The 27616-nt window shown below is 38.7% G+C and overlaps 2 protein-coding genes across 2 annotated transcripts; one reads left to right on the top strand and one right to left on the bottom strand.

The window, feature by feature from the left end:
- The first annotated feature begins 413 nt into the window (after nt 1-413).
- Nucleotides 414-18930, top strand: LOC147525155 (uncharacterized). The gene is made up of 5 exons (XM_086578410.1): nt 414-1582; nt 2182-2337; nt 2383-2493; nt 2581-2670; nt 18771-18930. The coding sequence occupies exons 1-5, from the start codon at nt 414-416 to the stop codon at nt 18928-18930; spliced, it is 1686 nt and encodes a 561-aa protein (XP_086434536.1).
- Nucleotides 18931-24704: 5774 nt separating this feature from the next.
- On the bottom strand, nt 24705-25202 carry LOC147525154 (uncharacterized). The gene has a single exon (XM_086578408.1). The coding sequence runs from the start codon at nt 25200-25202 to the stop codon at nt 24705-24707; it is 498 nt and encodes a 165-aa protein (XP_086434534.1).
- Between the last annotated feature and the right edge of the window lie 2414 nt (nt 25203-27616).

Raw genomic sequence — 27616 nt, 5'->3', positions numbered from 1 at the left:
CAAAGCATGGGGAGAGTGTGGAGGTAAATACCGAGTCTAATCAGGGTGATGATATGCATACAATGTTGCAAGATGCATTAGGATTTCAAAACATGGTTGGTATAGACAATGACATACCACCTAGTTCGAATACAAATGAGTCTAGTTCAGTGACACTTTCGAACGGATGAGCCAAATGAAGAAGCACATAAGTTTTACAAGTTGTTGAAGGAGCGGACACACCCTTGTACCGGGGCTGTACTAAGAGTTCAAAATTGTCTTTTCTAGTACGATTGCTTCATGTAAAGTGTCTTAACGGCTGGAGTAATCATTCGTTTGACATGTTGCTTGAGGTATTAAATGATTCACTTCCAAATGACATCAATATGCCCAAGAATCATTATGAATAAAAAAAACAACTTCGGGATCTTGGGATGGAGTGCATTAAGATAGACGCATGTCCTAATGATTGTATGTTGTATTGGAAGGATAATAAACCAGTCATGGACAAGGATAACTGTGATGTATGTGGTGAGTCAAGATGGATCACGACTTCGGAGTGTACAGAAAATAGAGTTAGTTCATCTACAAAACCTAAGAAAAAGGCTGCTAAGGTTTTGCGATACTTTCCTATAAAGCCAAGACTCCAAAGATTATTTATGTGCTCAAAAACTTCTAAAGATATGAGATGGCATGCTGATGATCGTACGAAAGATGGTGCTTTGAGGCATCCAGCTGACTCCAAGGAATGGAAAAGCTTAGACCAAAGATATCCTTCATTTGGTTTAGAATCTCGCAATGTCAGACTCGGAATGGCTAGTGATGGCTTCAATCTTTTTGGTAGTCTTAGTTCTATTCATAGCACTTGGCCCGTTATTCTAGTTCCGTATAATCTGCCGCCTTGGATGTGTATGAAACAACCTTTTCTCATCATGTCATTGCTAATTCCTGGCCTTAGCAGTCCTGGAAATAACATTGACGTGTACTTGCAGCCATTGATTGATGAGTTAAAGGAGTTGTGGGAGAAGGGAGTTGAGACGTATGATGCCTCTTCAAAACAGAATTTTAAAATGCATGGAGCTGTTTTGTGGACTATTAATGACTTCCCAGCATTTGCTAATTTGTCCGGATGGAGCACTAAAGGACAACTTGCCTGTCCCTCTTGCCATGAGAAGACTTGCTCAAAATGGTTGCAAAATGGGAAAAAGTTCTGTTATATGGGAAGTCGTAAATTCCTGCCACTTGATCATAAATATCGAAAGAATAAGAGTTCTTTTGGTAACAAGACAGAAATGGGAGTTGCCCCAAGCCCCTTTACTGGAAGTGATGTACTTGCTCAATTAGATGGATTCGACCAAATCACATTTGGTAAGGTGAATAGTGATAAGGTTATTGGACAAAAGAGAAGTCAAGAGGATAATTCTTTGCCACACAATTGGAAGAAATTTAGTGTATTTTTTGAGCTCCCATATTGGAAATACCTTTGTTTACTCCATAATCTAGATGTCATGCACATTGAAAAGAACAACGGTGAAAGTTGGCTTGGGACACTGCTGAATTTAGAGAAGAAATCAAAGGATAACCCAAGTCAAGACAAGATTTGGTGTTAATGGGTATGCGAAAAGTCACTTCATCCGATAGCTAAAGAGGGTAACAAATACTATATCCCCCGCTCCCTTTACCTTGTCCTTGATCGAGAAGAGGAAGCTTTGTCAAATCTAGAAAGGTATTAAAGTTCGGATAATTTTTCATCAAATATGTCGTCATGTTAGGTGAAAGAATGCAAAATATGGCGGCCTAAAAAGCCATGATTGACATGTTCTAGTGCAGCAAGCTGCTTCCGGTTGCAATCACGTGGAATCTTACCTAAGGAAGTTACATTAGTTCTTGTTGAACTTTCTAATTTCTACAAGCAGTTGTGTTCAAAAGTATTATGGGTTGCAGAGTTGGAACGCGTCTTGAGTACTAGATTGATGTCACACTATGCAAAATGGAAATGATATTTCCTCCATCATTTTTGATGTTATGGTGCACTTGCCTATTCATTTAGCTGGTCAAGCTAAGCTCATTTGGACGAGTGTACTATCGATGGATGTACCCAATCGAAAGGTCGATGAAAGTAAAGATAATAGTAATGGTTACTTTTGTTTGTATTTTGTTAAAATTTGAACTTAAATTTTGTCATCTTTTATATTTATTCAGGTACTTGTACACTTTGAAGAAGTATGTTCGTAATAAGAGTAGACCAGAGGGATCCATTGTCGAAGGGTATCTTGCTGATGAATGCTTGACTTTCTGCTCAAGATACTTAGATGATGGGATGGAGACTATGTTCAACCAGACAGGGAGGAATGAAGAGTTCTGAGTTGTTGGATTGGATGGACAGTTTTCTATTTTTTCAAGATACAGTTGTGCTTTAGGGAAAGGAACATTTAGGACTTTAACAGACGATGAGTGGGAACAAGCTCGTTTGTATGTGCTAATCAATTATGAGGAAGTGGTACCATTTATTGAGTAAGTCCACTTTATTGAAATTGTGCCTTAGTTAAAAGAAATATTATTTATAAACCTATGTCATAAATGCAATAATGTTTTGTACAGGAAACACAAACAAGTGATTAGGGATGAGCTCGGGCGGCGGGGAAGTGCTAGGAATGTGGACCGTATTCATAATGAACGGTTTGGTAAATGGTTTGAAAACCAAGTAAGTGTTAATTGTATGCAGTTATATCAGTTTATGTACTCTATTTACTTTTTTCCAAAGTAGTTTTGTAGATAGCAATATGATTTCACTGTTTAGTAACATACCTCAAGAAGGATTCTACTTGTTTTATTTATATTTATGTTTAGCTGATTTAGGGATATTTAGAGGATGTTTAGTACAGTTTAGATTTAGTTTCTTATTTAGGGATGTTTGTTCTACTTGGAATTTAGCTGTAGGTTCCTAGAGCATTGGTAATTAGTCACATCAACACACAAAGAACAAGGAAAAAAATAGGAAGATGTTAGTAAATCTCTCTCCCCCTCCCTCCTGCATTAGTTGTTTCCTTTTCTTTTGGGTCCTGGAGAGTGGAAGACAGAGAATGTCTCTCTGCATTACCGAGTAATTAGTTGTAATAGCTCTTTTTCTTTGCTTCAGAGTATATCTTGATATAATGTCGATCTACTATAATGACTTTACTTGATCTAGTTGTGTTATCAATAGTGGTAAAGTTATTAGGGCTATTCAAAATTTCAAACCTTATAATAATTACTCATGTACAACAATTTATATTCTGCTTCAGATAGAGTGTTCTGAGGTCTGAGCCTCAAACCTTGTAATAAAAGTCCAATATTCTGCAGAATAGTGGAGTTTTTGTATCGGTAGAAACGTCAAGCTTTGTGAGCGCGAAAGACATGAACCCAGTGACCGGTAGTGTGGGTTATTATGGTGTGTTGAATGACATAGTTGAGTTGCGTTATTGCAAGGAGAATAGAGTGTTTATGTTCAAGTGTGATTGGTGGGATGTTATGACTCGCGCAGGAATGAAAATAGATGAATATGGGTTCACTACTGTGAACTTTACACGAACCTTAGCTACGAGTGAACCGTTTATTTTAGCATCTCAAGCTGAACAAGTTTTTTATCTCCAAGATAATTTGGATAATAATTGGCGAGTTGTGTTAAAGACGCTTCCAAGGGACTTGTATGATATGGGTTTAGTAGTTGAGTCGACTGAAGATAACACGTCTTGTATGTGATAAAATGTAAAATTGATAGTTTACCTACGAAATGAACGATGAACTCAAAACACAAGTAAACTAAAACTAATTTATGTATCTATATTTATCAAAGTTTCTACTCTCAATTCTATCGAAATAGAGTGGAGTAACAAATTCGTTCTACTCCTAGTGCTCTAGCATGGAATGTTTTCTAGTCTAATTAGTCGGTCTTAAGTCTAATGAGAGCTTTATGAAGGGTGTTATACTACGATACCTATATGAAATTGATTATGTTGAATTTAACTACGAATGCTATGGAAATATGATTGTTTTTGAATCTAGATAAAGGATTAGAGGGAATTGAATCCACCTCCGAATCCAACTTAATAACCTAGCATAGATTCTTGTATCTCGATTCTTACGTTCTTACGGCAAGAAATTCGAGTTCTAATCCCTAGTGTTCATGGCATTTCTATCAAATACTAACTAGTATGTGAGAGGTCGTCCACCCATTCTCATGGCTTAATCACGACCTTCTAGAGTGGAATAGATTCTACAATGCTTCTACACTATACCACTAAGTTTTCATCAAGGCTTCATCAACCCCTCTAATGGAGGTTTTAGCCTTGAGTCATCAAACCATCATTTCCCATTGAATTATAACTATTCATCATATTAAAATTCTAACTTAACTAAATTAACTAACAATGTTTCAATCTACTTAAACTATGAAATGATAATCAACAAGAATTAAAACTAGATCTATAAATTGAGATGACAAAAATCGAAATTGACAAAATAACTATTTTATTTATCTAATCAATCAAGAACAATGATTCAAAGACTTAATCTAAAACAAGAATTGAAAATGGAACTAAAACTTAATTAATCTACTGAAAACTAGATCTAGAATTATCTATATGGTTTTAGGTCTAACTAGGTACCCTTAACAAAGAGCTAAGCTTTGGTTTTTATACTTTCAGATCCAAAAATCGTGCATGGGCTTGGAGCCATGTTTTGGGCCAGAGAATCAGGCCCAAAACCCAATACTTTCAGTCCAAAAAGGCCTCTTCAGCTGCAGTTCGCTTCAACAGACATTTCGTCCACTTTTGCTCCTCTGATTGGATTAAGACTTAGACCATTGGAAAGCTCTTTCCGAGCCGGTCGTTTTGACATAAGGTAGGCCCAATTCCGAGGTCTGAGTCCAAAGATATGGTCTTCGGAAGTTCTGTTGACTTTGTGCACTATTTCTGCCCGCGTGGACTTTGACTCTTCATCTTTTGACCGGGCTTTACAGAGGCTTTGTCTTCTTGAATCTTGGCCTTTAATCACAGAACTCCTTAGCAACCGACCTTTGCTCCTTTATCTCGCTAAAGTGGCACATTTCTACACATAATGGACTTTTACGCCTGAAATGCATAAAAACACGTAATCAGTATTAACTCTTAATTATTACTCACATAATTGGTCTAAAAGTATGACTGTTACAGGGTTAAAACTACAGTTTTGGGCTCTTATCAAACCACCCCCAAACAGCATTTTGCTTGTCCTCAAGCAAAGATGAGAAATTAGAATAAGTGACCAAAAATGGAGTTCTATCTACTCGTTTATTTGAGTGTGATTGCATTGACCATATGCAACAAGGCCTTTAAACCACTAGGAATTCCCTAGTGGGACGAAGTTATAGCCTCGTGAGAGTTTTTCAGTGAAGGTACTCACAAACTTCAACTATACTACAACGACTAAGAAATAAAACTATTGTTTCCTCATTCATGTCCCAACTATCTATACATCTCACTAGCAACTGAATAAGAATAACCAAGTTAAAAACCTAAACTAATATATGCATAATAATCAATCATCTATGATACAAATATATATACTATGAGTAATACTATGAAATGCCTAGCAGGTTCGTTTCTGAAAACTCGGAATAGCGTCCTTAAGTAGGTCCTCACATAATTGTCAAGACGAAAATCACTCTGATTTTTCCGCTCAAGTTTCGCTACTCCAGTGTGCAGTGGGCACACTTAACCTTACAATCTCAATGACAACAAGGAAGACGGAGTCGATCAAACACATCTGCCACTTCCTATCACACTAACCTATTCCTAATTGAGCTAGAGGTCTTTATTAGGTGTTGCGGGGATTAGGAGATGGTTTAAGAAGGAAGGAAATGGATATTCAAAAGGACAAGTCTGAGATAATAGAGTATTTATATTATGTGACTTAGAGAAAACCTTGTTATTTTCTTTTGCTTCTATACTTTGTTTCCATCCTTAGCCATATTTTTCTTTTTCTTTTCTTTGGCTTTTGACTCCCTTTTATTCTATTTTTGGAGTTTTTATTTATTTCTATTATTATTATTATTTTATTTTATTTTTATTTTATTATTTTATTTTTCTTTTCCTTGGATGGAAACTTCTTTTCTTTTTCTGAAGCAACTACTAATTTTTGTTTACACAGGTTTTTCTCTTCTTCTTTCTTCACTCATTCTATTCTCAGACTTATTCTAGATTGGGTAAGTTGAATTTTTTATTTTGTTTGTTTTTGTAACATGGTAAAGGAATTGTGGTTTATGGAAGGCTAAAGAAAGGCTCGAGGAGGGACTAATTAGGAAAATAATTCATAGGTTTGAATTTCTGGCTATATCGATCCAAAGAGGGCCTAAATTCTCGCTTAGGATATGGCATAGTGATCAAGCAAGTGGACGTGTGATTTCTCTATCCGGATTTTACTTCTCCCTTGTGTCATTTCTCAAATGTTTCGCTCATATAAGGCTTTAGGCTATATTCTCACAGGATTTGTAGAATAAGTACTCTAGCCTAGATTTCAGAAACTTACTGCTAACAATCATAGATACTCATGTAATATATTTATAGATAGATGCAAAGATTATTACCTACATATTAACCTAAGTTGCTAACAATTATTCTGATGCAAAAGCTACGTGAGACTTCTAGATTGTTAAGCACATAGAGAAGGAAAACAATACCAATATTCCTAAGTGTATAGCATAAACTTATTTATTTATATTTTTGAAATTTTTAACTTGAAAACAAATGCATATTATACATATCTATATCCTAACAGATGCCTTAATTACACGTGTTTCTATGCCCCCCCAAACAAGAAGCATGCTTTGTCCTCAAAGCATTTAAATAAAGAGGGTAGAACAATACCATGGAAACGCGTGAAATTCTGGGACATCTGCAAAACAAGGTTAGAACATACTAATATAGGAAATAAAAACTGACGAACTCTATAAGAGTTCCACCCATTATGGGGTTAACAGAATTAAATATGCTTGGGACATAAGCAGACAATAACAAAACTAAAAACTTACCTTATCTCCCGCTTAAACGTCCTCCTCCTCATTAAAGAGATGAGGTTCCTTCGCATCCTGCCAGTCCATTATAACTTGCCAAGCTTGCCGCCATTTATCATCTACTAATGCTAACCTGTTAAGTGTTATTATGTCTGATGGGATGTACGGGGCGACCAAATGAGGCTGCACCTGCCATCCCGGCCAAGTCATTATTCGCAATGAGCGAACCACCCAATTGGTGGGTCTCATGACTTCAACCCTTTTCCAATCTATGAATTGTGCACAGAATACAGGTAAACAACTACGCATGATGCGGCTTACCAACACAGGCATAAGAAGATACTTACGCCTCATGGTTTGGGCTCTCTTAAGACTAGCGACTAAAACTCGGGGAATGTCATATCGGCGACGTCCCTCAGCTAAAGCGAGGAAAATGTCACCAGCAAAGATCGCTTTGCAGAAATGAACGCCATTCCCCAAAATATTCATCGGGATGAATAACATGGTGGTACCTACGTTTAGGAAAGGCTGCCAAGTGCAATGCTATATAAGCCCTCTGGTCCATTACTCGAAATACCCTCCCCATAATACACATGGAAATATGTATAATCATAAAGATATGCATTATCGGTCATATATGCCCATGTGTGAACAGGATCAGGTATTGGTAATCCTGAAACTAAAGCGACCACATTTTTATTGAATTGATGTGTCGTGTCATCGACTACGACGGAGAATTCTTGTTCTCCATCCTGATTACAATAGAATTTAACGTGGTCATAAAAATAAGCAGTAAGCTGTGGTGAATATGAATCGTCATCACTTACCAGTAGATGATGCCATCCTAACTGCAGGATCCTGTGTCGGAACCAATGTCTATAGGTCTCGGTGCCCAACACGTCTTCGAAAGACTGTTCAGGTATGACTATAGGGGATGTCATCTCAACTACTCTTTGAACAGTTCAAAAAAAAAAAAAAAAATCCTGGAATGACCCTCTGAAAATTGGAATTTTCCGCATTGAGAGAAGGCAGGGCGCGGGTGCGCTCGTATAGGGCGCGGTCGCGCTCGTGGGTTTTTGCTAATATAGTGTTTGGGCGAGAGTCACGCTCAAGGAGGGCGCGGGTTGCGCTCTGACTAAACTTTGTGAAATTGTACAGGGCGCAGGCGCGCTCGTAAGTGCTGAAATAGAAATTTGGAGGAAAAAGAAGGAAAAGCTTGGAGTGAAAGGTGCGGGATGATGGTGGGGTGTAGTGTGGTTTGTTAGTGTAGAATGAAGGGAGTTTAAATAGGTTTTGAGCTTCCAAAATGAATCGGCAAGTTCCCAAATTGTTTTAAGGCAATTTCCGGAAATAGAAAAATTCCAAACCCGAAAACGGAAACAAACCATTTTCGTGATTTTCTAAAAATCCTGGTATCTTTCATAATGGATTTAGAATAGTAACTTCTAAACTCTCCTACATTTCATGCTACCACCACACAAATCATAGATATGCCGATATCGGCCAAATTATCAACCTTTCCTTCAAGACTACTTTACCGCGGATGATCATATAACGAATTATGCTCGGTATAAATATTACCACCCCCGAACAAGTCAGGAAGGTGGGATTAATGGTAAAAACAAGCAGTACTCGAAATTAACCAATTATATTAAAAATAAAATTTAAATCCAAACAACATTAAACAAACACATTAATATTTAAATTTAACTACTTAATTAAAATCCAACTAATAAAACAATCAAAACCATGAAATAACAAATAACACAGTGATGGTGAACACCTAGCCATGTGATGAAGATGGGCCCGAAGATGGAGATTGGTCCTGGCATGGAGAATGGCTTGAACCATCTGTCCTTCGGCGACGACGCTCATGCCTGTCGGACTCGGCTGAAACAGAGTCCTCCACGGGTGGCATGCGTCGTAGCATCTCTATTCGGAACAAGCGCTGTGCTTCCATCTCAGTCCGGAGTACTGCATACTGGGCTTGTTGATGATGGTGGATAGTCTCCATGTTAGACAAGATATCATCCTGAACCCCTTCGAGCATTTCAAGTCTCGTCTGAAGGTTTGTTTGCTTCTTTCGAACTACAATCTGTCTATCTCGGATATCTTCACAAATACCATAAACGCAACGCAAGGCAGTTTGCAATACTTTCATGCGTTCTAAATTAGAACTACATTTATCTAATGCGTCATCCAGACATGTCATATCCTCCCTTTCATCCTCCGACTCAACCATTTTTTCTTCAGACAACGGCCAAGTCTCTTGGATGCAATCCAGATAGATACTTGCATTAGAATGCAATTTGATATTAATAGGAGCAGATCTTACTTAATGACTCTAAAGGAGAGCATGATCTTAGTGATCAATACGGGGAAGAGGCCAAGCTCTTCCCTACTCCTCGAATCACATTAAACATTAAATCGAGGATGCAGAAATTATACTTATTTGTTTGCAAAATCCAGAGAACGCAAGACATTGCGGGCCGATATCATCGACTTTGTCTTTCGAGGGCGTTCCTACCAATCCAGCGAGCTACAACCGGTTGATTGGTTTCGTGGTTGATGGCGGGCCGAATGAGATGTCGGATTGTATTCACCCTCCACGACAGTATCCTTCATCAAAGCAGGAACTCTAGTATACTGGGATTCCTGAATTGTCATTACCAGGTTGCTTTCAAAGCCGTAATTCTAATGATTCACCAACAACCGTCTCCGTTATTTCCCTCCTCGTTCTCGCTACCTTTATGAAACTCCTATCCCCTCCAATTCTTGCTTCTTATAAAATTGTTCTACCAAATCATAGTGATAGAACTCCTCAGTCGAGTACCACAGTCCGTTCCAATGCCTCCTAATCATCTCCGCGATCGTAAAATGGCGCGAAGCTGTCGGAAGCAAAAGCGTGCTTCGGCAAAATTCTTCGTCGTAGTGCCATTGAAGTTTCGAGACAACTAATGGTTTTGTAGACTGTGGGGAGGCGAAGTTTGAAGAAAACAACTAAAACAACGGTGGTGGCGGTGGTTACTTGAATTGGTGGCGATTTTTTGGAGTTAGGTTGGTGGTGGTAATGGTTTAAAGAAGATTTTAGTTGGATTTGATTATCTTGGTGTGGGTGTAGTTAGGTTTTCTTCTCTCTCTATATATATATTTTTTTATTTTGGTGTTTAAGGTTTGTTTACCTTGATAACCGGGGGGATTGACTAAAAAAAGAAGGAAACCGTTTTTTTTTGGAAGGAAAGGAAGGAGACGCAGGGCGACAGCGCGTCGGTTTGGGCCTAAGCCCAGTTTGAATTCCGAAATTTTCCAATTTTTCGCGCAATTTCAAACTCAATTTGCCGCTTCGTTACTGGCCCGATTTTGGCGAATGAGTTATGGAAATGATCAGTAGAGAATTTCCAATCCAATGATCCATAAAACACTCAATTTCAACCATGGGTGACATATAAAAGGGTGGAAAAATGTCTCGTAGTGCGTGTGTGACGTAAGTTATGCGAACGAAGGAAATCTAAGTTTAGATTATGGCAACCCAATTGAACTACAAGTAATGGGCCTAAGCAACACAAATGAAAAGTTCGAGCAATCCAGATGGAGAGACCGATTGCCCACCCCCAAACAAATTTTTAAACACAAAATTTGTTCTAACGCGGGTCGTTTAAAGTCAGATTCCCAAGACTTGTTGGATTGCTATTTCAATGATTAAGAATTTATTATTATTATTTATTTATTTATTAGTTTATTATAAGAAAAACGAAAAACATTAAATACATAATTCACCCCTTAGAGGAACATGACTCAAAAACCGAGAAAACATGCAAAAGTGGAAAACGTGAATTATGTTAATCGTGGACTTAGGATCCGTACTTACAACCACACACTCCATAGGGGGAGGGCCGGTTACCTGAATGGTGCACTTACCACTATATGGAAGTGAAAGGAAGTACACCAATGACAAAGGTCAATCCTCATAGACAGGGTCCTGTAAAAGGACTTCCTCTACATCAGGGGACAAAAGTTCGTGAAAATGTTTTAACCGTTGACCATTAACTTGAAAGGTACTGTTGTCATTTGGATTTACCAAGGTGATTGCCTTGTAAGGGGTGACTTCAGTAACCAGAAAAGGGCCAGACCAACGGGTTTTTAGTTTTCCTGGGAAAATATGTAGACGAGAGTTGTAAAGCAAGACCTTTTGACTGACCACAAACTCTTTGCGCAAGATTTGCTTATCATGAACACGTTTCATGTTAGCTTTATAATCCTTCAGCGAGATCGTAAGAATCGCCACGGATTTCTTCAAGCTCATTCAATTGTAAACTTGCGTTTGACACTGCCTCATCAATATTGAAGTTAAGGCTTTTTATAGCCCACGAGCACGGTGCTCTAATTCAACGGGAAAATGACATGGTTTTCCAAATACAAGTCTAAAGGGAGACATACCTATAGGAGTTTTGAAAGCAGTTCTATATGCCCATAAGGCATCCGATAGACGCTTTGACGTCTTTTCCTATCGGGGTTTCAGGTTGTTTCTAAAATCTTTTTGATTTCCTATTAGAAACTTCTACTTGTCCGCTAGTTTTTGGATGATAAGGAGTTGTACTTTGTGTGTAACTCCATACCTTTTTCACTAGGGATGCAACAACTCTGTTGCAAAAATGTGTTCCACCATCACTAATGATGGCTTTAGGAATGCCAAACCGACAGAAAATATATTCTTTAATAAAAAATACAACTGCCTTATGGTCATTGCTACGGCAAACCAGGGCCTCTATCCATTTAGACACGTAGTCCACGACAACTAGAATATAAATGAAACCGTGGGAAACATGGAAAGGACCCATGAAATCAATGCCCCAAACATAAAAAATTTCTACTATTAAGATTGGATTTAATGGCATCATATTACGTTTCGTGATTCGCCCAAGTTGTTGGCAACGAATACACGTCTTGCAATGCACTTGGGCATCCTTAAAAAGGGTAGGCCAATAAAATCCACATTGAAGCACTTTAGCGGCTATTTTCATCCCACTAAAATTGCCACCACACTCTTTGTCATGGCAGAACGATAGAACTTCATTGTATTCCCACTGGGGAATACAACGACGAATAATATGATCCGCACAATACTTAAAAAGGTATGGCTAATCACAGTAGTATAACTTAACTCTGGCCAAGAACTTCTTACGTTCATTTCTTGACCAATTATAAGGCATAACATCAGCCGCTAAATAATTTACAATGTCAGCATACCATGGTGCTGAAAAAATCGCATACAGATGCTCATCAGGAAAAGATTCCGGTATGGACTCAGAATCACTCTAATCGTCGTTTCTGAGTCTAGATAAGTGGTCGGCAACTACATTTTCGACCCCTCTTTTGTCCTTTATTTCTAATGTGAACTCTTGCAGGAGAAGGATCCAACGGATTAATCTCTGCTTAGCATCCTTCTTTGCAAGAAGGTACTTAAAGGCTGCATGGTCCGTGTAAACTAAAGTTTTAGAACCAACCAAATAAAAGATCTAAACTTATCTATAGCATAAATGACAGCTAAGAATTCTTTTTCTATAGTTGAATAATTCCATTGAGCATCGTTTTTAAGGTTTTACTAGCATAATAAATAATAGTGAACTTATTATCTAGTTTTTGTCCCAAGATCGCACTAACCGCATAGTCACTAGCATCACACATAAGTTCGAAAGGTTTAGACCAATGGGGAGGTCAGATAATTGGTGCAGAGATTAGGCAGCTTTTAAAGTTTCAAAAGCCCGTCGACAGTTAAAATTAAAATCAAAGATTGCATCTTTCAAAAGCAGATTAGTTAAAGGCCTAGCTATTTTCGAGAAGTCTTTAATAAACCGCTTTATAAAAAACCGCATGGCCTAGAAAGGTTCTAATATCACGGACAGTCCGTGGTTTAGGTAGAGTTGCTATCTTATCTAGTTTGGCCTTATCTACTTCGATGCCATCACTAGATACAATGTGACCTAGTACTATGCCTTTTTCACCATGAAATGACACTTTTCCCGCTTTAAAACGAGGCTCTTTTTCTTCACACCGTGTCAAAACCTTAGACAAAGTTAGACAAACAATCTGTGAAGGAGTCTCCATAGATAGAAAAATCATCCATGAAAACTTCCATAAAGCGCTTCTACCATGTCACTAAATATATGAAGCATATAATCATTTGGAAGGTTCTAGGAGCATTACAAAAGGCCAAAAGGCATTCGTTTATAGGCATACGCTCCAAAGGGACATGTGAAGGTAGTCTTTTCTTGGTCATCAATATCAATAATAATCTGAAAATAGCCCGAGTAGCCATCCGTAAAACAATAAAAAGCATGACCAGCTAGGCGCTCGAAAGCATTTGATCTATAAAAGGTAAAGGAAAGTGATCCTTTTCGTGTCATAGCATTTAAACGTCGTAATCAATATAGATCCTCCATTTCATAGGACCTTGTGTGACAACATAGTCACCCTTTCCGTTACGCACCATGGTAACTCCCGATTTCTTAGGAACTACATGAATGGGGCTTACCCATTCGCTATCGAGATTAGGTATATGATACCGCGATCGAAAGTAATCATAAGACTTCTTCCCTAACCACCTCTTTCATGGTCGGGTTCAAGCGGCGCCGAGGTTCGCGAGAAGTCTTCGCATTATCCTCCAAATGGATACGATGAGTGCAAATATTAGGGTCAATTCCCTTAATGTCGGCTAAGGACCAACCAATCGCAGACCGATGTTCCCCAATCACCCGGATTAAACGTGTCTCTTCATTCTTAGATAACAGAGAAGATATAATTACCGGATGACTACCATCCGGATCAAGTTGAATATATTTTAACTCTGGGGGAAGAGGTTTAAGCACTGGGGTGGAAGGAAAATCAATAGATGTTTCGTTAGGGTCCTCATTTTGCATAATGAATACTTGCTTAGGTAGCAAGTCTTCATACTCAATATGTGGAGCAACCGAAGGGTCTACAATTGGTGTGGACTCAAGGATGGTGTTGACTTCCTCTAAGTAGGAGTCATTTACAAAATCTGAAATTCCAAAAGAAAGAAATTTGTACATATTGTTTTCGTGAAACGTGTTGTTAAAATAATCTTGAGCTAAACTCTCGATTATACTAACCTCCCCATCTATAGACGAATCTGGTAATTGTTTCATCATTTTAAAAACATTTACCTCAACTGTAAGATGGCCAAAAGATAAGGACATCTTACCATCACGGCAATTTATAAGTGCGTTGGCATTTGCCAAGAAGGGGCGCCCTAAGATGATCGGTAGAGAGTCGTTGGTGACTTACGATCGAGGATAACAAAATCAGCGGGATAGTAAAAATCTCGAACCTTAACAAGCACGTTTTTCCACTACACCCTTAGGATACTTAATTGACATGTCCGCTAATTACAACGCGTTATTTTTTGTAGGTTGCATTTCCTCGTAGACCTATTTGTTTATACAAATAATATGGGAGTAAGTTAACACTCGCCCGTGTCTAATAACGCCGTCGTGTGGGAATCTCCTAAGGTGCATTTTTCTGATGGGACGAATTGGGTCCCTTGTAGTTAACAATTCCATTATTTTCGGATAAAGTTGGGAATTGTTCAGTTAGAAAGGCGTCTTTAGGTATGTTGGTCTTACGCCTAGTAGTGCACAACTCTTTAAGAAACTTAGCGTGGTTAGGGAGCTTTTTAATAGCTTCGAGAAAAGGAAGGTTTATCATTAGATTCTTGAAAACGTTCCTAATCTCCTCAAAGTTTGTATCCCTAGTTAGCATGGCTAACTTCTGAGGGAATGGTGGTTTCGCTCTATATTTAGCGTATGGCTCGACTTGATGTGTTACCTTGGCTTTCGTTTCTTAGTTTGTTGTTTAACCGGGTACCTCTACGGTGGTAGGCTCTTCAGTTTCTACCCGATATCTAGTTCGATATCCGGTGTAGGAGTATCTTGATGGGGTAACTATAGGCATAGTTACTTTGTTATCAACCACTCTTCCAAAACGGAGAGTGGTGATGGCATTCAGGTCACCTACTATTTATCGTTTCCATTACTAGTATTACCGTTTACCTCAAAGGTCGTGTTTGTTGTTTTAGGGTTGGGTATCGCCATCCCGAAACACACCTTTTGGTTTGGCTTTCTCTTGGGCTAAACTGTTGTATGCCTTGATTTATGGATTGTAAGATCTGTTGGTTTGATTGAGTTATTGATTGGAAAAGTTGTTGGGTAACCTGTATAAAGGCGTCTATACGATCCGGATGTGACGGTGTAGTAGTCACAGGTGGTGCGACTGGAACTATCTCACGTTGATTATTTATGGGTGGGTTGTGATAGTTACTATTGTTAACCGGAACGATACCTCTATTGGTATTATAACTATTATAATTACCCTGACCTTGTGCCAAACCTTGTCGTGGTTGTGCTTGGTTGTTATAATTATTATAATTTCCCTGACTTAGTCCCTGGCCTTGCCTAGGTGGAGCTTGATTATAGTTGTTCGCTTGCCTAACATTTTGGTTATTTGACCCTGGAGGTGAAACTTGTTAATTGTTTCGCCAACTAAAGTTGGGATGTTGTCTCCATGGGGCATTAGGAATAGGATAGTTATTAATGGAGTACACATTATCTTGCTCTAATTGTTGTTGTTCATAGGCTTAAAAGGACAATAGAGTCGTGGTGCTCGGGACTCAAAACGGACATTACATGGGTTGGAGTTAACATTCATGACGGGGTAGGCTTTTGTTGCACAGAAATAGCTTCAACCTTTTAGTTAGAGATTCGATTAAATTTTTAAGTTCTAGATCGGGTTTCATCTCAAACATACCGGGCGCCTTAATGTTGTTGAAGAAGAACTAACAGTCGCGGGGATATCATCACTACCCCCAATTGTTATTACGTTTAGTTTGATCTTCTAAAATTTGTAAGCCTCCGGGGCTCCTTTTACTTAGGAAACTACCCCCATTCATTATGTCAAGGACTTCTTTATGGTGATGTTGAAGTCCTTTGAAAAGGCACGAACTAACGTGTCTTTTGCTAGGTTATGGTGTGGACACTCAATAAGCAGATCGGTGAAACGATTCCAAGCCTCGTAAAACGATTCATGAGGATTTTGTCGGAAAAATGAATCTTGGAAAGCATCTCATCCGTCTTTAGGGGGGGGTAAAAATGTTCCATAAACAGTTGAACAAGTTTAGCCCACGAAGTTTACAGAGTTAGGCTTGGGCGTTAACCAAGAGACGTTACCTTATCGGCTAAGGTGAAGGGAAATACCCTCAGTTTAATTTGTTCCGTACCAACCGTAGGATGATGGAATGTTGTAAGGACTTGTTCAATCCTACGCATGTGTTGGTAAGGTTTTTCATGGTGTAAACCATGAAAAATGGGTAAGAAATTAAATATTTTTGGGAGAATTCGAAAATCCCCCACTGGGTCTGCTAGAACGATGCAAGATTTAGGGCTATCGCTCAAGGCTTTGTAAAAGTCAGAGAGAGGAGTCTCTCTTTCTTCAACCATTATATCAGGTGTGGTTGGTGGGATAGTAGTTAGAGGTGTAGTGATTGGTATACTCGATAGATTTGTTTGTTGACGTTGATGGTTAATTACGTTCGGTGTTTTTCTCCGACCAGACCTTAATCTCATGTAAGTCTAAGTGTAAACACGACAACAATCCAAACAATCTTGATATATTAGTATGAACCTCTAACTGGAGATGCGAGGTATGGAAGAAAGGAATACCTGATAGCGTCCTTGCTTCGCTTATGAATAGCGCCTTGTTTACGCGTGTTCAGTGTAAATAACAAGTTAGAACACTGAAAAACTTAAAAATCGAAGTTTGAAACAAACCTGTAGAAATCCGGAAAATTTTGCTTTTAGTATGCCGGGTGCTCGCGATAGAGGCGGGTCGCGTCTCCGTGTAACTTGAAATTCCAGTGTTTAAGGGCGGGTCGCGCTCCACATAGGGGCGGGTCACGCTCGTGTTCCAATAACTTAGTATGGTCGCTCCGTATGGGGTGGTCGCACCGTGTTCCAGTTATAGAGCGCGCTCCTTATAGGCGCGATCGCGCTCAGTGTAATTTTGTCGCGGAATTTTTTCAATGCTGAAACGGATAACCACAGTATGAATCAAACGAGGGTGGGTGGGTTTAATGGGACTTAAAAATGACTAATTCTACTATGATAACAATGCTAAAGTGCAACTAAGATGGCAGCGGCGCCATTTGATAAAATGTAAAATTGATAGTTTACCTACGAAATGAACGATGAACTCAAAACGCAAGTAAACTAAAACTAATTTACGTATCTATATTTATCAAAGTTTCTACTCTCAATTCTATCGAAATAGAGTGGAGTAACAAATTCGTTCCACTCCTAGTGCTCTAGCATGGAATGTTTTCTAGTCTAATTAGTCGGTCTTAAGTCTAATGAGAGCTTTACGAAGGGTGTTATACTACGATAACTATATGAAATTGATTATGTTGAATTTAACTACGAATGCTATGGAAATATGGTTGTTTTTGAATCTAGATAAAGGATTAGAGGGGAATTGAATCCACCTCGAATCCAACTTAATAACCTAGCATAGATTCTTGTATCTCGATTCTTACGTTCTTACGGCAAGAAATTCGAGTTCTAATCCCTAGTGTTCATGGCATTTCTATCAAATACTAACTAGCATGTGAGGTCGCCCACCCATTCTCATGGCTTAATCACGACCTTCTAGAGTGGAATAGATTCTACAATGCTTCTACACTATACCACTAAGTTTTTATCAAGGCTTCATCAACCCCTCTAATGGAGGTTTTAGCCTTGAGTCATCAAACCATCATTTCCCATTTAATTATAACTACTCATCATATTAAAATTTAACTTAACTAAATTAACTAACAATGTTTCAATCTACTTAAACTACTTAAATGATAATCAACAAGAATTAAAACTAGATCTATAAATTGAGATGACAAAAATCGAAATTGACAAAATAACTATTTTATTTATCTAATCAATCAAGAACAATGATTCAAAGACTTAATCTAAAACAAGAATTGAAAATGGAACTAAAACTTAATTAATCTACTGAAAACTAGATCTAGAATTATCTATATGGTTTTAGGTCTAACTAGCTACCCTTAACAAAGAGCTAAGCTTTGGTTTTTATACTTTTAGATCCAGAAATCGTGCATGGGCTTGGAGCCATGTTTTGGGCCAGAGAATCAGGCCCAAAACCCAATACTTTCAGTCCAAAAAGGCCTATTCAGCTGCAGTTGGCTTCAACAGTCTTTTCGTCCACTTCTGCTCCTCTGATTGGATCAAGGCTTAGACCATTGGAAAGCTCTTTCCGAGCCGGTCGTTTTGACATAAGGTAGGCCCAATTCCGAGGTTTGAGTCAAAAGATATGGTCTTCAGAAGTTCTGTTGACTTTGTGCACTATTTCTGCCTGCGTGGACTTTGACTCTTAATCTTTTGACCGGGCTTTACAGAGGCTTTGTCTTCTTGAATCTTGGCCTTTAATCACAGAACTCCTTAGCAACTGACCTTTGCTCCTTTATCTCACTAAAGTGGCACATTTCTACACATAATGGACTTTTACGCCTGAAATGCATAAAAACACGTAATCAGTATTAACTCTTAATTATTACTCACATAATTGGTCTAAAAGTATGACTGTTATAGGGTTAAAACTACAGTTTTGGGCTCTTATCAGCATGCAGCAAGATGTGGATAACATAGTTTGACAACACACACGACATTAATGGTTGGACTAGGAGTGAGATTGATGGAGTAGAAGTTGTTGCGGATACTATTGATGAAGATATCATTGACGGTGTCGAATGTGATGAAGACTTCATCAATGATAGTGATTGTGATGAAGACATTGATAATGATTGTGATGAAGACAATGACAGTGACGATGATTATATGTAGTTTTTTGTGCTATTTTTTTTTGTGGGAACAAACTCATTTTTTGTGCTGTTTTTTTTTTTGTGGGAACAAACTCGTTTTTTGTGCTATTTTTTGTTTATGTTTTGGGAGTGGTTATTATCTAGTGTCTTCCTTGATGGATTTACTTGATGAATTGCTTTATGTGACGATTTAGACAGGTGCAATGGTCAAACGATTTGAGAGGATCCTAATGGTGACGAAGAGCGGTAAGTTTAACTAAACATTCTAGTTCATTATTGTCTTATGTTTAATTAATGAAGCTTTGGGCTTGTGTACAGCTGGAAAGTGGGTAAGGGGCACTTCTACCCTTCCTAAGGTATTTGACCAACCAAATGGCTCAAAGTTGGAATTGGTATGGAAAGGCGGACAACCAACGGTGGGACTCGGAAACATCCAAGATTGTTCTTGAATCTCTTGGAGTATTAATGGCAACGTCACATCGATTTGATTGGACAAAAAATTGGAAGCTCCAAGATGTAGGCGACAAAGAGTGGTTATGGGATAACATTAAGGTATGGACATTTGGATCTGCACACACTTGCACTAATTTAAAAAAACTGTCTATTTCATTTCTTAGTAGATCTTTTTGTCTCTCGTTTTAGGATAAATGGGAACTTGATGAGACCCGGAAGGAGCCCACTTTGGCTCTGATTTCCGGGGACGAATTCAGAAACAAAAAGAGTAAATGGAAAAGGAACTTTTATACCCGCTATGCCACATATGAAGAACGTATAAGCCATAGGCCAGAGCAACTATCGCAACAAGAGTAGGTTCAACTTATGGAATTTTGGGATACTCCGGAGCATCAAGTAAGAAAAAGTGTAATGTTTAGCTTAAGTATTTTTATAGGGTACAATACTAACTAGGAGATCTTTTTTTGTATAGGCAATTTCTAAACGTAATAGGGCTAACCGTGCTAAGCAAATAGCTTAAGCATCTTCTTTGGAAGAATAAGTTTTCCCCAGTTTGAAGAGATAATGGTACATATGCTTATTATTTTTATTTTCCTACTGCGGCATTAAATTTGACTAGTGATTAACAATTAATAAATTTCTTTATATTTGGTTAGAGTCAGGAGGCTGGAGCACCCCCTTCCCTAGGAGATCTTTTTGTGAGGACTCACACAAGTTCACAACGCATGACGCTCTTGATGATCAATCAAGAGAATACATTGTATGTAACAATTTCATCTTAGTAATAGCCCGGTTTAAATATCATACTTCGGCTGTATTTAATATCGTGTGTGTTTTTTTTTGGAATGAAGCACAAAATGAAAGACCTAGCAGGTATAGATGAACATAGGACACAACTACCTCTCTCGGATGAGATCTATATGGAAGTGATGCCTCCAGAGCGGCATGGCGATGTGAGGTTGAAGGACGAGGTGTAACCCCAACCAGCCTACTTTGGCTCCCGACTATCTTCTTCGGATAATCGTGTGAATGACCTGGAAAGCCAGGGTTGGCTGAAATGCAAAGAGTAGCACAAGAGAAGGAGGAGGAAAGGCGACTTGAGATTGAAGAGATTAAGAGGCAAGCACAAGAGAAAGATGAGCAAAGGCGACATGAAATAGATGAGATGAAGAGCGATTGGATGCACGAGATGGACATGGAAACACGACTTATGCAAAAGGTGGCTAATTTTGCCCAAATGGTATCAATGTAGGGTAACGTAAACATGCTTAGTTTCTTGTCTATGAATGTTCTTTTTCTTTATAATCTGAGCTGGTCTCTTAGAGTCTGTAGTTATCTTCACCCTGTTAAAAAACCTTCATGGATGCATCCTGTCTGACTAGAGAGGCCAGTTGTTTCTATTAGCTGTTTAGTTTTGACACTAATACCATTTATTGGTGGAGATTCTAACATTCCAGCTACCTCTGAATCTTCTTCAACATCAAGGTGGTCTGAAAAATATTCTTTCTCGAATTCCTCTTCACTTACCGAGTAGCTACTCTCCTGCCGAATTTCTCCTCTCTTGATTGAGTAAACTTTCTTTTCTTTAGAATCTTCAGAATTTCCTTCTTCTCCTTCTGTATTGAGAGAACCCACCGATGGCTCAAATTCAGTTCGACCTCCTCAAATTTGTCCTCCGTAGAAGTTCTTCTTGTTCATTTTCGAAATGGTCGCCACATATGGAACTATTTCCATGTTATTTTGCTTTTCAATCTCGGCCAGATTTCGCGACACCTTCATCCTCTGGCTGGCATGAGTATCGCAAATCTGTTTGAAGCTTGTACCTCAGAATGAACTACGACTTGTGAACCTCTAATTATAGGTTTAAGGGCTTCATCACTTCTCTGTAAGTTCTCTCTTGTGTTTGGCCAACTTCTTCGTTTTAAAATCGTACTTTTAATTTAAAATTGTGGGTGCGTGTCGGGAGGATTTTGATGTTAAGGAAATTACGAAAAAGACGATAAAATCTGCCACCAACGGCGGTTGAATGTCCTAAGTTGGAGATGGACCAGTTACAATCTCGCCTGGGGAACAACTTAAAGGGAAGAGATTTTTACTAGTTCTAGACGATGTGTGGAATGAAAATGGTGAGAAATGGAATAACTTGAACGATTTGTTATTAGGAGGTGCAATGGGAAGCAAAATAATTGTAACCACTAGAAGCTTAAAAGGTTGTAGTTATAATGGGATCCGTTTCACAATATAAACTGTTAAGGTTGTCGGAAGATGATTCTTTGGGATTTGTTCAAGCAAAGGGCATTTGGTTCGGATCAAAAGCAAGGAAAGCCGAACCTTGTGGAAATTGGAAAGGGAATTGTGAGAAAGTGTGGGGAGTGCCTCTAGCAGCTAAAAAGCCCTTGGAAGCTTATCTTTGGTTTAAGACGAGGAACATGAGTGGACCTAGTATCAAAGATAGTGATCTTTGGAGATTGCCTCTAGAAGAAGTTGGGATTTTGCCTGCATTGAGAATAAGCTATAATCATTTGCCATTCCATTTGAGGCAATGCTTTTCCTATTGTGCTATATTTCCTAAAGGTTGGGTACTTCGGGGTTTAACCGATCCAATTATGGGTGGCACAAGGGTCCGTTTCACACGTTCGGAGAAAATCAAATCTTAGAAGATATAGGTAATACGTATGTCAAAAATTTGATGTGGAGATCGTTCTTTCAAGAAGCAGAACTAGATTACTTGGGGGAGATTTGGACTTTGAAAATGCATAACCTTGTTCATGACCTTGCACAATCTGTTGCAGGAATAGAGTACTTCATTGTGGGAAAGGAAACTAAAGGAGACATCCCTAATGGAGTACGGCATCTGCGCTGCGTGGGAGAAGATTTTCTAGTTGAGTTCCGAGAATCCTTGCGTAAACATACAAACTTACGGACACTTCTTTTTAACTCGAAATTATCTCTCTCGAGGATATTCTCTCAAGCTTTAAATGCTTACGTGTCTTTGGGTTTGTTTGGTAGAAACTGGGGAAGTTCCAAGTTCCATTGGTAAGTTGAAGCGCCTAAGATACCTTGAGATTATATCGACTGCTACGATCGTCCCCAACTCTATTACTAAGCTGCAAAGTTTAGAAAGCTTGGCTTTTTATGTATTAAAATTACATTGTTGCTTGGAGAAATCGGAAATTGCAAAAACTCGAGCACATTTATACCCATAAGGACACGTGTTAACATACATGCCATCTGGCCTTAGTCATTTAACTTATATTCGAGATTAGAAACTTTTTGTGGGGAAGGATTGGATGCAAATTGAATGAGTTGAATGGACTAATACATCTCAAAGGCTCCTGTTGAAGATTTTCAATCTTGAAAATGTGGAAAGTGCTAGAGATTGTGTGGAAGCGAATCTAAAGGGTAAGCCCAACCTTGCAAGGTTACATTTAGTATGGAATGGAAGGCGTTAACAGAGTGAAAATTGATTTTGATGTCTTTGGGAAACCTCGAGCCACATCGAAATCTTTAAAGCGTTAGGCATAAAAGGTTACTGAGATAAACAGTTCCCACGGTGGATGACGGATCCATTGCTCCCAGATTTAGTCTTGATTAGTCTCAAACAATGTAGAAATTGTCAAAATCTCCCAAAGACTTGGTCAACTCCCATCTCTTAAGGATGTACAAAGTGGAGGAATTGGATGCTCTCTAGTTCATTGAAGGTGGTAGCGTGGTGAGAAGACAAAGAGAATGGTTCCCATCAATCGAAAATAATTTTCCTTTTGCTAACCCTAACCTCGAGAGTTGGGTAAAAGAAGAAGAAGAAGTATCCCTTCATAGCGTTGTTGTCTTGTCCGTTCGCGAATTGCCCCAAATTAAGTACAATGCCAATGCTTCCATCACTTGAACAATTGACAATAGAGAAATGTAGTGAGAAGTCGATGTTGTCATTGCTCAAAGTGAATCGAAAAAAAGAGCACCAACCTCCTCCTTACCCAATTCTTCTTCTCTTGCCAATCTGAAATATTTGGATATTTCTTCCTGCGATGACCTTTTGTCTTTGTCGGAAGATGGGTTCTGAGAACTTGGCTTCTCTTGAAACTTTGAATATTAAATTTTGCCCCGAGAATGGCGGGTTTGCCGAGAACAAGGTTTAGGGGTTTAACCTCCCTTTGGTCTCTCGAAGATTTCAGATTGTGAAAGCTTGGCTTCTTTATCCGGTATGAGGTACCTCAATTTGCACTTCAAAACCCGTGATCTTGCCCGTTGTGAAAAGATGCATATTCGGAGGGGCGACATGGATGGTCTCACTTCACTTCGTACTCTCGAGATTGAAGAGATCCCTAATTTGGTATCAATACCTAAGGGACTACGAGAATGCCACCGCATTAAAGGAGTTTAGCATCATTGATTGTGAGAGTTTGTTGCATGCTTTCCCGGAAGGAATCTCGTTGCCCACCACACTAGAAAAATTGTGGATTGATAATTGTTACGGTTTGATGAGATGGCGAATGGGTTGGGAAACCTCACATCACTTGTGGATCTTTGGATTACTTGTTCCGTAAACTTGTAGTCTCGCCGGAAGAAATGCGACACCTTTATCGTTTTAAAAGATCTAACGATCGGAGGCTGGGACGATTTGAAGACTTTGCGGAATGGCTGAAAAGCTTCACTTCCCTTCGTGATCTTGCAAATCTATAATTTTCCAGATTTGTCGCGTGCGCGCGATGGATCTATTGCCTCACCGCACTTCGAAAATCTGCAGATCTACTTCGTGATGCCTTGACAACTTCGATGTCAAAAGATACGAGAGGATCGCACAAGATAGCTCACATACCACGAAGTCGAGGTCAATGACATTGGGATACAATAAAAAATCTTGATTGTCGACTCTCTAGACATCGTCGCCAATAGTCATTCTTCGGGTATGTCACTCCACTTCCATCCACAACCAACTTAAATTGATAATATCTGTTGTCTGTGTCCTTATCCACATGTTTTCCATTACAAGATGTCAAACCCCACCACACTATGATGTATGATAATTCGTTATTGGGGATTGGGAGGGTTCAACGAGTACACCAAATGTTGTGGGAGACCTCTTATGACTCAAGGTCTAAGTGTTTCTTCTTCCTTGAGCCTGCTTTTTCCTCCAGAAGAAGTGCAACATCTTGCACCATTAGTGATAGTTGTTCCATTAGTGACAGTTGTTCCATCTGTAATAACTGGAGTATCCTCAGTCTGACCATCATTAGGGACAGTTGTTTCATTTTTATCCCTTAAGCAGCTTGTCTGGCCTGTGAGAGTATTCTTTTTGGCGTCCATCTCATATGTTGTTTCCTTGGTTTGTTTCAACCCCGTGTTCTAGCCATCGTGGTTGTATGACCGATTACGTGCACTCACTTCTTTGTTTTTTATGCATTTTGAATCAGAATGACCAAAAATCTTGCAACTAGTGCATAAGTCAGGAACCCATTCATAATCTAGCCTAATGTCTACTATATCCCCCTCACCAATCTTGACAGGAATAAAGGACGGAAACTTAAACTCTATGTCGACAACTACGCAGATTCTTGCATATGATATTCGGGTTCTTCTTGCTGTAGCATCATCCATGTAGATGGGCTCTCCAATGATGCTAGATATGAAATCTATACCATTTTTAGTCCACATATGTTTTGGGAGATCCACTCGAATCCAACTGGGAAGAGCTTTGATCCCATTTCTGTATTTGTCAATTGATGGAGTCCATGGTCTCACAACAAATATTCTACCCGCAAGGAACAGTGGTTCATGGTCTATAACACGCTGTTTATCCTCATCATTGACAAATTTAAAGTAGAAAAGATTTTTATCTGCCATCATAGTAAAATAGCCTGTTAACTGATGGGGTTTAAGGCTGATTATTGGGTATTGTCAACTACGTCATAATCCATGTGTTTGCTACATTATAATATTATCTATCTGCATTATTCAGTTTCTAATAATGGAATTGCATCTACATCTACTCTGTTTTGTCTAGAATCTAGAATTCTAGATATGTTACAAGTAGTGATCGGTCTTGACTTGTTCCTTTTCTTTTTGGGCGTGAGAAAAAGGGCGGTGGAGTGGCTATCATCCTTGGTCTTTCGGTCTTAGGTATGAAATAGCTACAAAACTTATAGTGAACATTTTGGTTTATAGAGTCGACACTAATGAAGCATATGCTAAGCTTGGTAGATGACTAAGCACTGTTGGAGTGATAAACCTTTAATTATTGTCTTCGGTTTATGTCTTTCTTGTTATTTCTAAACTTTTCTTGTTGTTTGTTTATGCAGAAAATAAATGCACAACAATGGCTTATTGTACATGCATGATTGATTCCGAAACTTCATAGTTTTTGCGATTTTGGCGCTAATAGGCGGAATATGGTACTATTGCATATGCGTACTGTTGGATTTTGGACTTTCATCACAAGAATTTTTTGTGTAGATAGTTTGATACTTTTGTTTGTGTGATACCGAAATACTCGAAAGATGGATTGTTATTTCTCTTATTTTTGGTAGTGATTGGAATTGGTTTATGTAGCTTCCATGTGAAATGAAATTTCACTTTAGATTCTCATTCATAGTTCTATGTGGTTTTAGTACACAAATTATTATTATTATTATTATTATTATTATTATTATTATTATATATACAACACTTTTTGCCACGACCATTTGCTATAAAAAAAAAAATCCAAAAGTAATGTTTTGCCGCGGCCATTTGCTGCAAAAAAAACCAAAAATAATGTCTTGCCGTGGCCATTTGTTGCAAAAAAAAACCAAAAATAATGTCTTGCCGCGGCCATTTGTTGCAAAAAAAAAAACCAAAAGAATGTCTTGCCACGGCCATTTGCTGCAAAAAAGAACAAAAAATAATGGCGGGAGAAACATTTATTGCCACGACTTGTGGCAATAAATACTTTTGCAGGTGGTGCCTTTGACAAAAAGAAATTAATTTATTTTGACAATTAAATTAATTCAAATAAAAAACAATGTTTTGCCACAACATGGTCGCGGCTAAATGTTCACTCTCTTGTAGCGGTGGCAAAAGTCGTGGCAACAAACTTCTTTCCACACCCTTTTTTGCCTCGAGCGAGGCTAAAAGTTTTTTCGTGGCAAAACACATGTTGCCACGAATTTTGGGCTTTTTGCCACCACAACTGACCGTGGCAAAAAACCATATTTTTAGTAGTGAGATGAGGACACCCCATAAGCTTTTATCGACATACCAACCACCCCGGTACTTAAACCTTTTCCTCCTGAGTTAAAATATATTCAACTGGATCCGGATGGTAGCCATCCGGTAATTATATTTTCTCTGTTATCTAAGGAGGAAGAGACACGTTTAATCAGGGTGATTAAGGAACATCGTTCTGCGATTGGTTGGTCCCTAGCCGATATTAAGGGAATTGACCCTAATGTGTGCACTCACCGTATCCATTTGGAGGATAACGCAAAGACTTCTCGCGAACCTCATCGTCGTTTGAACCCGGCCATGAAAGAAGTGGTCAGGGAAGAAGTCTTACGGTTACTTGATGCGGGTATCATATACCCAATCTTTGATAGCGAATGGGTTAGTCCCATTCATGTAGTTCCAAAAAAATCAGGGATTACAATGGTACGTAATGCCAAGGGTGAATATGTTGACACACATGGTCTTATGAAATGGAGGATCTGTATTGATTACAGACGTTTAAATTCTATGACACGAAAGGATCATTTTCCATTACCCTTTATAGATCAGATGCTAGAACGTCTAGCTGGTCATGCTTTTTACTATTTTTTGGATGGCTACTCTGGCTATTTCCAAATTATTATTGATATTGATGACCAAGAAAAGACTACCTTTACATGTTCTTTTGGAACATACGCCTATAAACGAATGCCTTTCGGCCTTTGTAATGCTCCTGGTACCTTCCAGCGGTGTATGCTTCATATATTTAGTGACATGGTAGAGTGTTTTATGGAAGTATTCATGGATGATTTTTCTATCTATGGAGACTCTTTCACTGACTGCCTGTCTAACCTATCTAAGGTTTTGACACGGTGTGAAGAGAAGAGTAGTTTTAAATTGGGAAAAATGTCATTTCATGGTAAAAAAAGGGCATAATATTAGGTCACATTGTATCTAGTGATGGCATAGAAGTTGATAAGGCCAAACTAGATAAGATAGCGACTTTACCTATACCACGGACTGTCCGTGATATTAGAGCCTTTCTAGGCCATGCAGGTTTTTATAGGCGCCTTATC

Source organism: Coptis chinensis, chromosome 1, assembly GCF_015680905.1.
Source record: "Coptis chinensis isolate HL-2020 chromosome 1, ASM1568090v1, whole genome shotgun sequence".
In the NCBI taxonomy this organism is placed as follows: Eukaryota; Viridiplantae; Streptophyta; class Magnoliopsida; order Ranunculales; family Ranunculaceae; genus Coptis; species Coptis chinensis.
Note: the sequence above shows the minus strand (reverse complement) of the source record. Positions and strands in the feature narration are given on the sequence as shown.